Genomic DNA, 15634 nt, shown 5'->3' on the forward strand with positions numbered 1-15634 from the left:
CTCCGTCATGGGACGAAGAAACGCCCTTTTTCTCGAAAAAGGAATATATTTTACTTGCAGGACAGTTGTAAATTTTCCGGGAAAGTACATTAGCTTGAAACATTATAACATATATGTTTAAGAAAAAATAATGTTCGAAACCAATAAAAAGCGTAATTTTCAGGTCATATGACCAAGCCTTTCATCATTAAAATAACAAAAGTAAAATGAACCAATGAAAAGTTTTATTAACAAGTCACATGACCTGTTATGCTTACGTTACGCGCTGCGCGCCGCGCCCCGGATCGCTTCCGGGAAGCTGCGCTTCGCGCACCGGAGCACTTCCGGGTGCGCTAACACGGCGTGTCATATAACTCATTACGCGACAACGTAGGTCCAGAATATAGTCAAAATGTCTCCACCAACCAGCGTTCGGAACACAACCCCTTTCAGCAGTCTAAAAAGTTCTGTTAAATGACAACAGAAGGGACAGGCAACAAGAACCATCAGTCAAAGAGGGGAGGGCAAGTTCTTCTCTACCGGGTCACGTTGGGGCGCTACCGGAACTGATCGAATTGGTAGACTACAGTGTTTCTGGATGTTTCAGACTGAAGCTGGCGTCAGCATGAGAGCACCACCATCTCGTAGCTCAGTCGTGGCCATTCCACGAGCAATCATGGCAGCCGCTCCCCACCAGAAGCCTGCGGGAGTCGGGGGCCCCCAAGACTTTTGTAGAATCTTCAAGGCTGAGGGGACGCTTTCGAGAATGGGACCCAAGCCCTAGCAGACAAGCGTCCGAGTTCCAAGGTGTCCCAGGGCCATTTTAGTGGACCACGCCCAAATCTGAAGAGCCGGCCGCCATTTTGAGAGTCCTGTGGCAGCCGCCTATCGTTGCATCGCAAGAGCGGGAGCAACTCAACTACATGGTGAGCGAGACGCTGTAGTCGCAAGAGCGGGCGGTACACAGCTGAATGGCGGAAGAGGCACAGTGTAGCAAAAGCGGGCGGAATGGCAACTGAATCGGTAAAGGGGCGCCCCACTACAGCGTGTCTTCAGGTCAAACGGATTGTGGGACAAGGTCCAGAATGGAAGAGTCATCAAAAGGCAAAAAGTTCCGCCGAACCCCGGGAGCCGGCCGCCTATGTCGGGGGCGATCTCAGGCCACACCAGGGCAACACGACTTGGGGAGGGGGCAGGAGCCAAGCGCCATCTCACCGCCCCTCGGGGGCCTCCGTCAAGCGGTTCAAGGAGGCACCGCATCACATTGTTTTCCAATGCAGTCAGGTCCACAAACGGCCCTCACTTACTTTGAGAATAGTGAAGCTGCAGCAGGTGCAAATAAGCTTCAGACAGTGTTACAAGCGCTGCACAGAACTCTGAACTATGGCACCCAACATCCAGGACTTATGCCATTTGAGCATGGCAGTGACATCGAAGCAACTCAGGGACCAAAACCATGAACGTACACTCACGTATGAAAATCTTACTTGGGGAGGGGGCAGGAGCGAAGCGCCCCCTCCCAGTCCGCGCCACCACACCGTATGTTGAAAATCTGAAGCCATCGTTCTACAAACTCTCAACCAGCCTTGGATGGAAAAATCTTGAAGAATGTACAAACTGAAAACCAGTTTTTGTCTGCATAGCATCAGCAGCAACGCTTGCTATCAGAGTGCATGAGTTTCATGCTCAATCGATTGAGCTAGCCGGATCGGGCAACAAAAAGTATAAAATCGTTATGTAAATAGTTATTTAATAAAATGTTTTACCCTGTTACTTTGCTGGTGTGTTGTATATATTTATAATATTTGCATAGGGTTTGTCGTTATTTTGGGTGGGGTGGGGTGGGCGGCAGAGTCGAGCTGTCTTGCAGCCATCATGGTGTGGAGCTAAGTTCATCTTACTAGTTTCGTATTTCTCATGAGGGGTTGTTCTTAATGTTTCTATTTTAGTGAGGTCAAAAACAGATCCCATTAGTGGCCTACTGATTTTGCTCGATTCCTTTTGTTTTTTTAAACTATTTTTCACTATCTGCAAAGACTAAACAGAGTATTGTGACTCTGTGCTTGTTTGTAAATACAGAATGAACCAAAGAGAACCAATTCTAAAACAGTAAATGCTTGGATAGCAATCAATCAAATAGAGAGAGAAGCAGGCACGACGGATTACAACGGGGGCAAAGGCCTGCGTTAACTACCCTTCACTATCTGCAAAGAGAGAGTACTCCTAAGAGAAAAGAGGGGGGGGGGCAGCGTTCAAAGCACATCAGCGTGCATAAACACGAAAATGTTTTTACCTATCATGTACATGACATTTGACAGCATTTGATATTTGCTATTAAAAAACCATTGAAATTCACTGAAAAAACCATAGGTTATAGACCATATATAGTTAGGGATTAGCATTTACAAAACCTTGAAAATTCACTGAAAAAACCATAGGTTATAGACCATATATAGTTAGGGATTAGCATTTACAAAACCTTATTTTACTCGCATAAAACCATTGAAATTCGCATATATAGTTAGTTGCGCTAACTATATATCGCGCACCCGCAATCCACTGCTGATGATGTCACATATTACATCATTCATGACATGGTCAGTGACATCACTGATGACATCACTGATGACATCACTGATGACATCTCAAATGACATCACTGATGACATCACTGATGACATCTCAAATGATATCACTGATAACATCACTGATGACATCTCATTTGACATTACTGATCACATCAATGATGACATCATTCATGTGATAATACGATTAACCTCTTCAGACTCTAATATAACCTTAGATACACTCAGAGTAAACAGACACTCACAGACTGTCACTCATCCATGGAATTACTCACACACCTAGTCCGTCATGCAAAGAATCAAAAACACCTCCATTTGCTCAACTATACAGTTATACACACCTTACTTATTCAAACATATTCTAACACATATTTACTCTCTTATACAATCACTGATACAAGTTTTCAATGATCCATGCAGCCACTCACACATTCACTGGCTCTTATGCACAGTAATTTATATATGTCAACTCTCACATGTACTGTGTTTTACATATGTACTTACTTTGACATGTAGCACTGAGATATCCATTCACTCACCAATACACTCATGCACACAGTCAACCGCCCATACAGCTGTTTCCACATGCACTTTTGAACCCATAGATCTAGTGAATCAACTGCTTACACATGTATGCACAGAGTCACACACCTCCCAGCCACCCCCCCACACACACACACTCACTCTCCCATACAAATACTTGGACAACCAATCAATAACCCATACAGTTACTCATATAGCTACTGATCAACACATGCAGCAGTTTGTAGAACAACAGATATAATGATGCACAAATTAAGACAGTTTAGTCACTAACCCATGCACTCAGTGAGACACATTTAATCACTCTCTCATACAGTCAATCATGCACCTACTAAATCCTTCATCCAGACACTTATACATCCACTCATTCTTCAATATGTAAGACATATTTTAACTTTACAGAAACAGACAGCCACTGGATGATGTCATCAGTGATGTCATCAGTGATGTCACTGACCATGTCATGAATGATGTAATATGTGACATCATCAGCAGTGGATTGCGGGTGCGCGATATATAGTTAGCGCAACTAACTATATATGCGAATTTCAATGGTTTTATGCGAGTAAAATAAGGTTTTGTAAATGCTAATCCCTAACTATATATGGTCTATAACCTATGGGTTTTTCAGTGAATTTTCAAGGTTTTGTAAATGCTAATTCCTAACTATATATGGTCTATAACCTATGGTTTTTTCAGTGAATATATATATATATATATATATATATATATATATATATATGTGTGTGTGTGTGTGTGTGTGTGTGTATATGTATGTATGTATATGTATGTATGTATGACTTTGTGTGAACGTGTGTGATTATAAATTGAGCCACTCGCCCAAATGCGTATATATCTATTTTAAAAGCTCAAGTTACATATGTGTATGTAACCACAGTAGTGTGGGTTCTTGGCATAGGGTGGCAGTAGTTTGTTTCTATGAATTCACCTTTGTCCCGGGGCTTTCTTACATCTCTGGTCCCTCCACAACCATCTTACGTTCAAAGAGGTAGTATTTCATAATATTTGCTCTGCTTAGAATGAACCATCACGCGGCGCCTAATTGCCTGAGAAAATCCTTTTATTTGGAAATTTCCAGCCTCCGGTGGATAATCTCTGAGTAAATGGTATTATCTCGGCGGGGTATTTTAATTGGAGCAGGGTGGGCTGCAGTTGTTATCAGTGCGTTCTGAGTATATTTGCAAAGAGGTGCCTAAGAGCAGAGTTAATACAAGGGATGTGGTAACATTATATTCATTTCTATTTAATGTGTCCATTATCTTCCATGGTGATGGCGGCCCTGCCCTCCGTGTCCGCTTCCTCGCCCCGTGTAACACCTAGGCGAATTCACCCCCGTGGCTTTGGAGTGCGTGTCCAGGGTTCCCCAGAGCGCACCTGACCCTGTCCATGGCGACCCAAGGCGCTCGCTATCGGGGTCGGACTGTCCGTAATGGGCATCGGGCATTTCCCCGGGTGGCTGGAAGGTTGGGGGCCGGCGTTGCACCAGTGGGGACCAGCTTTGCACCAGTGGAGGCTGGCTTTGCACCAGTGGGGGACGGCTTTGCACCAGTGGGGGACGGCTTTGCACCAGTGGGGGCTGGCTTTGCACTAGTGGGGGCTGGCTTTGCACCAGTGGGGGGCGGTTTTGTTACTGGGAGCCGGTTTTCCAGCAGTGCTGCACTAGCCGCCCCCAGTTACAAAAGCAGCAGTGCTTCAAACGAGCATGCCACCTCTAGAGCCACCCCCCCCCCATTTCCCCAAGCTGATCTGACAAAATTGCCAGGGCTGCTTTGGGTTCCAGACCGGTCCTGCTCGCTATCCTGTCACCACGTGTTTTAGAAATCCCACTTGTGAAATTGCAGGGTGCTGGGGGCTCAGAGGCTGGTGAATGGGTATGCCATGGTGTTCCATAGCCAGTCTTTGGCTAGAGATCGGATGTAGTTAGTTGTAGGTTGCACAGAATCCGCTGAATGTCCTGCTGTGCTTCCAGGTAAAACACACACCTCTTAGACACCATCACCTTTACGAGAGCAGCCCTTTTAGAACTCTTACCTCTGCAACAGCATGGATATTAGAGGTGGACGATAAATTCAGCTCCACCAGCAGAGTTTTGAGATAAGGCGGAGGAATTCCGGCCAAATTCCGCTAACCGCCTTGTGGCGGAGTGTTTTCTCACACATGGTTCAACAACGTTAAGTAAGAAAGCGCAAGCAAGAGTTGGCGTCTCCTAGTGTAATTTTCAGTCACTAGGAGGGGACCCGGTGATTTTTACCCTACCCGGGCGGTCTCGAACAGTCATGACCATTCGAGATCAAAAAGCTGCCGTTGAAGTCGAAAATCTACTTGATCGATAGGAAAATCAACTCGAGAAGCAGCGCCCTCTGGCATGCTGCGTGTTGCCATTCTTACTGATTTGACAGTGCAAAATGAGCTCCAAGTGCTAAAAACTAGCGTGACGTGCCTAATTCCGCCCGCTTACGGAACTCTGCTGAATCTTGTGGAGTTCTAGTGTAACTACTCGGAATTTCGCAGAGTGAAACTTCGTGAGTTCCGCCCACCCCTAATGAATATACCTTCCTTGCGGCGCACACTCACCTCACCCCCCAGCAGACACTCTGCTCCACAGCATCACTCACCCATCTTCAAGCCACTACTCTCCTTGGTGAGAGCACTCATGGTCACCACTACCGTACTTGCTCGCCTCTAAAGCGCACTCACTGTCATTCACAACACCCCCATGTCCCACTGTCCCAGAGCAAGTGCTCACCACTGCATCTGCTCACATACACAACAGCTCTTGCTCACCTACACAGCAGCACCCCCTCTCCTCCAGGGCAGCACTCGCTTTCCTTCGGTACAGGACTCGCTCTCCACCAAGGTAGCTTCTGTGCATCACTATCGCTCTTATACAACAGTACCCTCCTCTGAAACAGCATTCACTCTGCTCTGTGACAGCACTCACTCTTCTCTTGGACAGCACTCGTTCTCTTCCAGAGCAGCACTCACTTTCCAGCGTGACAGCACTCTGACCTCATTCACTCTCCTGCCAACAACGCTGGTCCTCCTCTGGTACATCACTTGCTCCCCTCCAGGGCAGCTCTTGCTCTTCCCCATGACAGAATTCACTGTCCTAAGCTAGAGCACTCGCTCCCTTCAGGACAGCACTTTCTCTCTTCCGCAACAACACTTGCTGTCCTCTGCGACAGCACTCGCCCTCTTTTCGGATGGCACTTGCTCTCTTTCGGAGCATAACTCCGTCTCCGACAGGACATCACTCACTGTCCTCCACCAACAGAACTTTTCTCTTCCAGGACAGCACTCGCTCTCCTCCGGGGTGGAACTTCCTCTTCTGTGTGACACTACTCCAACTTGTGTGCAACAGCACTGTGCTTCCTTGCTTTCCTCTACGACTGCTCGGGCCCATCTCTGTGACAGCACTTCCCCACCTCCATGACAGCACTCCCTCTCCTTTGTGAAAGGACTCACTCTCCTCTGTGTGTGTGACAGCACTTGCTCTCCTTTGTGACAGTACTCGCTCACCTTTATCACAGCGCTCACTCTCCTTTATGACAGCACTCGCTTACCTTTATGAGAGCACTTGCGTACCTTTATGAGAGCACTCACTCACCTTTGTGACTGCACCCGGTCACCTTTATGGCAGCACTTGCTCACCTTTGTGGCAGCACTCGCTCTCTTTTGAGACATCACTCGCTCTCCTTTGTGACAGCACTCGCTCTCCTTTGTGACAGCACTCGCTCTCCTTTGTGACAGCACTCGCTCTCCTTTGTGACAGCACTCGCTCTCCTTTATTGCAGCACTCCCTCACCTTTATGAGAGCACCCACTCACCTTTGTGACTGCACTCGCTCACTTTTAGGGCAGCACTCGCTCTCCTTTATGACTGCACTCGCTCTCCTTTATGACAGCACCCGCTCACCTTTATGACCGCACTCGCTCACCTTTGAGAGCACTCGCTCACCTTCATGACAGCACTCGCTCACCTTCATGACAGCACTCGCTCACCTTCATGACAGCACTCGCTCACCTTTGTGACTGCACACGCTCTCCTTTGTGACTGCACTCACTCACCTTTATGGCAGCATTTTCTCACCTTTATGACAGCTCTCGCTTTCTTGTTCTTCTTTGACAGCACTCACTCACCTTTGTGACTGTACTCGTTCACCTTTATGACAGCACTAGCTCACTTTTGTGACAGCACTCGCTCACCATTGACAGCACTCGCTCACCTTTATGGCAGCACTTTCTCACCTTTATGACAGCCCTCGCTTCCTTACTCTCCTTTGACAGCACTCACTCACCTTTGTGACTGTACTCGTTCACCTTTATGACAGCATTAGCTCACTTTTGTGACAGTACTCGTTCACCTTTATGACAGCACTCAATCACCTTTATGACAGCACTCGCCACCTTTATGAGAGCACTCGCTCACCTTTGTGATGCACTTGCTCACCTTTATGGCAGCACTTACTCACCTTTATGACCGCACTCACTCTCCTTTATGACAGCACTCACTCTCCTTTATGACAGCACTCGCTCTCCTTCATGAGAGCACTCGCTTACCTTCATGAGAGCACTCGCTTACCTTCATGAGAGCACTCGCTTACCTTCATGAGAGCACTCGCTTACCTTCATGAGAGCACTCGCTCACCTTCATGACAGCACTCGCTCACCTTCGTGACAGCACTCGCTCACCTTCGTGACAGCACTCGCTCACCTTCGTGACAGCACTCGCTCACCTTCGTGACAGCACTCGCTCACCTTTGTGACTGCACTCGCTCACCTTTATGGCAGCACTTTCTCACCTTTATGACCGCCCTCGCTTCCTTGCTCTCCTTTGACAGCACTCACTCACTTTTGTGACTGTACTCGTTCACCTTTATGACAGCACTAGCTCACTTTTGTGACAACACTTGCTCACCTTTATGACTGCACTCGCTCACCTTCATGAGAGCACTCACTCACCTTTGTGACTGCACTCGCTCACCTTTATGGCTGCTCTTGCTCACCTTTATGGCTGCACTTGCCCACCTTATGGCAGCACTTTTTCACCTTCATTACATTTCGATATGCCACATGACTGCCTCACCTTTACAATCACATTGGCTCGCCATCAATCTTGACAAAAAGCCTCCTCCACCAGTGACCGAACAGGACAGGAATGTAAACACTTTATTTATGGATTTTGTTTTCTGCACAGGTACAATACGTCCCACTGCAATAATGTCAGCATTGCCATTATTACATAAGTATTCATTGCAGTCGTCATCTCCCACTCCACCTAGGCATCAAGCCTCCGTGCTTTGCACACGCCCCCTCCCTCCATGATCATAACTCTGCTCATGTGGCTGTTTATGGGTCATCGTTGTGTGGGGGCTACTGGACCCCCCGGTGTGCTGGTGTGGAGGCCAGCAATGTGTATCAGTTTGGGTGAGCGAGAGGCCAGAGGGTCTACCACTCCGTCTCTTAACATATACACTTCAAATGCTTTCCATACTCTATTAAATGTTGCCTGTGTGTCGTGTATAATGGCCGAAAGTTTCTCCTAGCATGGATCAGGGGTCTTCAAACTGGGGGTGGGCCCCCCTGGGGGAAGGAGGGGCCTCAAGTGATCCATGGGGAGTGCCAGGCTCTGGCCAAAAGAAGCATTATGCTGCTAAGAGCTTTGTTTTCAGCAGGAAAAAATCAGCAGCGGTAAGCCACTCTGTAACGGGCCATAACTATTGCTTGTCGTTTATATCCTGACTGGGAGGAGGAGTCAAAAGGGAGAGGACTAGGAGGAGGGGTCAAAAGGGAGAGGACTGGGAGGAGGAGTCAAAAGGGAGAGGACTGGGAGGAGGAGTCAAAAGGGAGAGGACTGGGAGGAGGAGTCAAAAGGGAGAGAACTAGGAGGAGGAGTCAAAAGGAAAGAGACTCCAAATATTCTTCAAAATCTGAACTGAACTGCAATGTTTACATAAGTCTAGACATATTTAAACATTGCCAGTTTAACCTGTTGACCACGGCGTGAATTCCGCCACGGTGCTGGTGAAATAATGAGTGGGCGGGGATCGGACAGCTCACGGCCGTCCTCCGCACACACACCCTGTGTCGTCGGACGGCCGGGGGCCACCCGACGCAGGCAAAGGGTTAAAAGAATACTTGTGAAAATTGTTGAGGGGGGGGTCCCTATGATTTGTTTATTTCTCCACTTGGGGAGGTGGGGGGGGGGACGGCATGAAAAAGTTTGAAGACCACTGTCATAGATCCACAAACGTCACTCCCCCAGAGGTGTATGGCGGTGTTAATTGTTTCCACGCGTGTGGTAGGTACATTCTCGCTGCCTGTAGGCGCTGTGAGATCAGTTGGCCGATCAGTCTCATTAGTGGAAATATAGCGGCGTCACCTGGGTCACCGAAAAGCATCACAAGAGGCAGCTGGGCACCCCTAATATGGCGAATATGCATTAAAATCCCCCCCCTAGTATGTCTGTATGTGGGTGCAGGACCACCACTGGTATGAGGGTGCCCCTCTCTCCACAACCCTTCCAACCGAACTCCGGGCTCCCGTTGATGGCGTAGGAGAGAGGTACCATCTCCCCAGCAGGCTGTAAAATTGCATGTTTCATTAACGTTTTAAGATCTTCTATATAGTACATTTCATTATGTCTCTACACCGAGGGGCATTTATTACAAGAGATGTTTCTGCAGGTGAAATTAAAAATCTTTCACTAACTGTATCCTTGGCCCTAATGACCATAGAGGCAAGTCACTTATTATCAGGGCTACTGGAATTATGCTCTAGGGGAGCACTGAAAGATGTAGCAGAGTGTCCTAAATTATGCAAATGATGTGGCATAATGCGTCACTTTTTGGGTAGTACTGCTTCATTATTTTATCATTTTTACTGATGGTAATACTGCCTGGGGAAAGATTTCACCTACTTAGTACCAGTTTAAGAACCAAATACAGAAATAAACAACTGAAAGATGACTAGTTAACCTTTGGGAAGGGCCTTCCACCATGTGTGAAAACGTCACCACATTTTTAGTAACTTTTGATCCCTTTGAGTTAGAGGCAATTTTTTTGTTGAAATCTACAGATTAAGTGGCAGATGATAAAATGTGTGGCAAATCTTAAGCGAAAAAAGCTTTGGCCGCAGATTCGCATAATTCCAGTGGCCCTGGATATTATGTGGCACTTAGTTTTTGTAGAGTCTCACACTAAATTTAATTATTTGAAGGTTTTCTTAAATGTAGTGATCAAGGAAAATGACATCATAAAGAAATTGCTTAGCATCACACAATTTAGCCAAGTAGGGGCGCCAAGATCGATATAAGGTTTTGTGGTTACACGTCGTCCTCTTTTGCCACAGGATACTTCTAGCCTCCTCTGTCCAGTTTTACACTAAATCCCAGTGTTTAGTGTTCAGATCTTTGAGACTGTGTTAAATCTGTACTTGTATTGCATGTTAAATCAAGCTGACACAAGCAGTCTTTCTAGGCAAATGTAAACTTAAGAAAAGGCAGGGCACTCTCTTTTATTTTTGATGATATTGCCCAATGAACCCTGACTTAATAAAGAAGCTGTTTCCAGGAGATGTACATACCTCCTAGAAGGCTGTTAAAGGTGCCATCAAAACCAAAGGCCCTCGGTGGCTCCAGCCCTGCAGGTCTTAGGTGAAGTGCAGAGCTGGGCTGCAGACAAGCTCTCCCCAGAGCTCAGGCCTTTAGATTTTTTTACTTCCGTCTTTTTTTTGCATTACTTTCATTGACTCTTAATGTGGGGGGCAGGGGGGCTTGATGGACCCCTTCTGTAGAGTTCTGTGAAATAGCTCAAAGAGGGATGTAACTATGCTGAATGTTTAGATAATCAACCTCTAAATACTAAAAAAAAAGAAAACTTGCCAGACTAAAACACACTTCAGGCACTTTCAAAGCACTGATGGGCATATATACAAGCCCCTATCGCTACCACAAGGTCACTTTCAAAGACGTGGTGGCGATAGGGGCTTCGCCTTATTTACAAGGCAGCGTTAAGCCACTCAATGTGGCTTAACGCTGCCTTGTAATTAAGGCCCCCTTTCACGCTACACTTAGCGTGAAAAGGGAGGGCAGTGGGTGTTACTGTGTGCATTCCACCGCAACACCTATTGATGAGGAAAACCTGGTCTTAAACCAACAAAGTGAAGAGCGATGCTTTATTTCTCCTCGTTTTTGCTGTTTCCATGAGTGCTGTATTGTGCAGCACATCTAAAACCACAACACGCGATTATGTGTTTATTGTTTATGTGCAGGAATGTGTCCCTTCCTGCACATAAACAATCATTGAAAAAAATGTATGTCTTGCAGCTTCTCTGTTTGTTGCACTGAGCAGCACACACAGAAGTTACAAAGCGCCATTACTAATTGCTTATGTGCAGGAAGGGACGCCGTCCTGCACATAAACAATATTCCCCTGCAACACAGACACTTTTGCACTATGGTGTAAGGGGGCCTGCTTTGCGCTGGGCAGTTAAATTAGCGCCAGTGCAGGGGGAACGCAGGGCTGCACCATATTCTTGATAACCGCTGCAGCCCTACATTTCAGAAGTGGCGCAGCATGGCACTGTTGATTCGGCCTTCAACGACCATTCAGCTGAAAGTACTTTAGCCCCTCCCCCCCCCAACATCCCCTGCCCTGTCAGGTGTGTGAAATGGGCTGGGGCTGCCGGTCAGTATTCCAGTCCCATTTAGGGCGTTGCACTGGCCTTACTAAAGCAGTGGTGTGCAACACAACCCTACACCCTCACCAAAGCTGGTTTTCTTGTCATGTTTTTGTTCAGCACAGGAGCTGCTCCCCTTTGTGTGACCCTCAACACTAATGGCTGCATTTGCATGATAACAGCAAGGGGTCCATGTGTGTGAAGGCAGCCCTACCCAAAAAGCAACGAATAGCAGGGAACGCTGCAGCACCCCAGGAATGACAACAGGCAATGGATCTGGTTGTGGGGAAAAACGAGATAAACATAGAAAGAAGGGAGGGAGGAATGTAAAAAAGTGTGGTGACAGCTAAAGTTAGGATTGACACTTTTTCCCGATAAAAATTCCAGACATTTGTTCAATTCTGAAATGGGTGCCTAGAAATTTTATTTTAAACATAAATTTGTGTAAAGTAAAAAAAACGGCTGTATTTCTTCAAGTAACCGGTTTAACTATAGATGAACCACATGCGAGTTCAATTGAATTGCCTCTTTTAATGCCGGGAAGCAGTCTGATCAAGAAAAATGAAATAACCTTTAGCCTGAAATTTAGTGTGAAACATTCCCATGCAGAATTTACAGGCCCACGACGGCACATGCGCGCGCACACAGGCACACACTTTAACAGCTTGCAAATACTTTTGTAATGATTACATGATTTATGCTTTTATTTACCGAAAAAAAAATCAATCCTGATTTAGTAATGTTGTTTTTTTTTGCAAGGCTTTATTTAAAAATACTGGCCTCAACAGTAAGCGTGCTCTATCAATACAGATAATGAAATATAGCACAACAAAATACTGGCCAGGTGGCATATTTAGGGTATGGGTACATCATGGAGTGGAGAAGAGGAGGCAAGTGGGGGAAAAACAGTGACAAAATGTAAGAGACTTGTGGAGAGAGTAAGCGAGAGGCAGGCCTGGACTGGCCTTTGCGGGCACCGGGCAATCCCCCGGTGGGCCGCATGGTTGGGGCCGGGTTTGGCCCCCCTGGGGGCCGTTTGTGTTCCAGGGCCGTTATGCTGCAAAAACGGCCCTGTAACAAAAACGGTCGAAAACCGTTCCTGGCACAGAGCGCGGTCGCACCTCCCCCTCCTCCCAGAGGGGGGAAGGGGGAGGGGGAGGGTGGGGGCCGGCCGAGCACTTTTCCAGGGCCGGTTCTGGTTCCCAGTCCGGCCCTGGCGAGAGGTGGGAGTAAAAGGGGCAGAACCACAGAGAGGCGGTTAGAGGCTGGGTAGAAATGAGAGGTGAATCGAGAACAGAGAGGAGATGTGTATGTAAAGACACTGAACCAGCAAGACACAGCAAGAGCCTGACCATAGTGAAAAGGGCACAGACAGTATTTTAAATGTGACGATACTCACAGGTACGGAGTTCCGGCACTTCTGATTTTTATCACTGTTAGTACTGGCACTTCACTATTGGTAGGCTCATTGCCTGATAGGGCTGGTGAACACTAGGCTGTCCGAGAAGAAGCTGCCTCTGACAGCCAAGGTGCTTCTGTAATGCTGACTATTCAGCATCGGCTCCTTTGCACAGTGGAAGGCTTTTGTGTACGTATGCTTGTTTGTTTCTTTGTGTGTGCACGCTTGAAAATATATAGCATTGTGTCAAACAACAACAAATAACGGCATGACTCTAAGAAGTTGCACTATTACAAAACAAGGAAATATTAACATATCCTGTTTTGTTTTCATTGTGTGTAATGATTTAACCTATTTTGTTTACATAAATGCATTTTTGTTGTGTTTTGATATGTGCTGCAACTGGTATAGAAGTAATCAAGTAATATTATGTCTTGCCCTTAGCCCCGCCCCTACCACCGCCCACTTGCCACGCCTCTAGATCTTTTTAATGAGTACCTGCACTTATTTTTTCGCATTTAACCCGTTAACCCCGCCGCGGTGCAGGCGTTTCCGTGCGCGGGTGGGGCGCCGTCGGCCAATGGCCGACGGCAGCACTGGGGAAGGTAGTGCTGCCGTCGGCCAATGGCCGACAGCAGCAAGGAAAGGGTTAAAGCACAGGCCAAAGGTAAACATATTTTGTAAGTGTAGGGAAACGACCTAAGCCCGCGTTGTGGATTCCGGGGCGGCGCTTTTTATTTTTCACACCTTGGTGTCGTTGGCGCAGTGCCCTGCGGCCTGCCCTCTTTATCAAGGAGGCGCGAACAGCCGCGGTTTCCTAGGCCTGCAGCAGGGGTCGCTAATCACAGCATCATGACTTTGAGCCAGATTGTAGGATTTTTTACATTTTATCCCACATGGGCCAGTTGACCTTGTTTTTTATCTTTTCAAAGAAATAAAGTTGCAAAAATAAACATATGATAGTGCTGGTACGAACCAGATGAGGTGAGCGGTTTCTCTCCCGCTCTCTCTTTCTCTCCCTCTCTCTCTGTTTTAACTGTAACGAGGAAACAACAATTTTAAAAAGTCGTATTTTCGCTATCATCAACAAAGCAGTGTGATGTGAGCCCGGGGAGGGGCCCATCAAATGTTTTTAATTTAATGTTGACAATCCTTCATAGTCCGTCCTGGTGCTAGTATGCTTTATAAAGTATCATTCATTCCAATGTAGATCCTGATAGTAAATAAGAAATGTGAGTTGTGGATGTAGTCACAGACAGCGGTGCACAGGTCAGTCTGTGCAAGCGAGCGCGAGGAACATTAAATACCAAAAAATGCAACCTGGGAACAAGTGTTGATGTTTTTTACTGGTATTAGCTTTAGCATTTATACGTTTTTATTGGCATCATTTTTATTGGTTTTGTTATTCTTACTACTATCATCACTATTGATCTTATTATTGCTCTTAATATTGTTCTATTATGTTTACATTTTAATTTCCGTTTACAAATTAATTATTTATTAGTGTATTAATGTAAGTAAGACAGTCTTGGTTCAGAAAACATAAACATCTAAACACGTTGCCTATAAGGCGGAGGGGAGGAGGACAACCGACCCATGGTTGGTGGACCGAGTGTCAAACTTTTAGTAACATTAATACTGGTTGTAACTCCTACAAGTTTACGGAAACATGTGCTATACAAAAATAAGTTATTTTTTCATTGATGAAGTATCACCTAAAACTATTGATACATAATGTTCTTTCTAAGTAAATGCAATTGTAGATGTAGTAGTTTCTCTGGAGGCCAAGGGCGGCCAATCAGAAGCTTGCTTTTCTAAACACAGAGTAGTAATTGTGTGACACAAGCAAACTAGCTTGTAAGTTTCTTTGCTCTAACGTTGTCCATCTTCTGTTTCTACAGTGCCGGCCCTAAGGGCGATAACATCTACGAATGGCGCTCCACGATCCTGGGGCCCCCGGGCTCCGTCTACGAGGGCGGGGTCTTCTTCCTCGACATCGCCTTCTCCCCAGACTACCCCTTCAAGCCTCCAAAGGTCAGTGGACACTGGAAGTGTAGTAAATGAGGAGCCAATGGGATTTAAGTGGTCAATAGTAGCTATCCTGCCTTGTGATCGGGAATGAGGCCTGGGGATGGATCAGCACACACGGATAATGTTTGTATTTGTGTAAAATTAAGATCACTTTGGCAGATATAAATAACCCTTTATCAATGCCGCTTGTAAAAAAAGCCTGCTGAATATTCACAATCCATCACCAATATTTACTGTATTGGAACATGGACAGCAGATAGTAATTTCTCCTGGGATGTTAAGTGTTAAATGCTCCAGTCCTATATTTTCTTTAAAATTGCAAAACTCAAAAATAAAAAGATATATATAAGCCTAGGGCTGGAAGAGCTACTGGCATTGACTTGGAGAACATGTGATGTG

At 46.3% G+C, this 15634-nt stretch overlaps 1 protein-coding gene across 1 annotated transcript in view; it reads left to right on the forward strand.

The window, feature by feature from the left end:
* Window positions 1-15105: 15105 nt before the first annotated feature.
* The window catches only part of LOC147663365 (ubiquitin-conjugating enzyme E2 E2), a gene marked incomplete at its 5' end in the record, with an annotated part of 161517 nt that continues 160988 nt past the window's right edge, over window positions 15106-15634 (forward strand). Inside the window, one exon of the mRNA XM_086950495.1 lies at window positions 15106-15238. Within this exon, the coding sequence (XP_086806621.1) occupies window positions 15106-15238 (133 nt within the window). The remainder of the gene's footprint in view (window positions 15239-15634) is intronic.

Source organism: Lissotriton vulgaris, unplaced genomic scaffold (assembly GCF_964263255.1).
Source record: "Lissotriton vulgaris unplaced genomic scaffold, aLisVul1.2 SCAFFOLD_2690, whole genome shotgun sequence".
Taxonomy (NCBI): Eukaryota; Metazoa; Chordata; class Amphibia; order Caudata; family Salamandridae; genus Lissotriton; species Lissotriton vulgaris.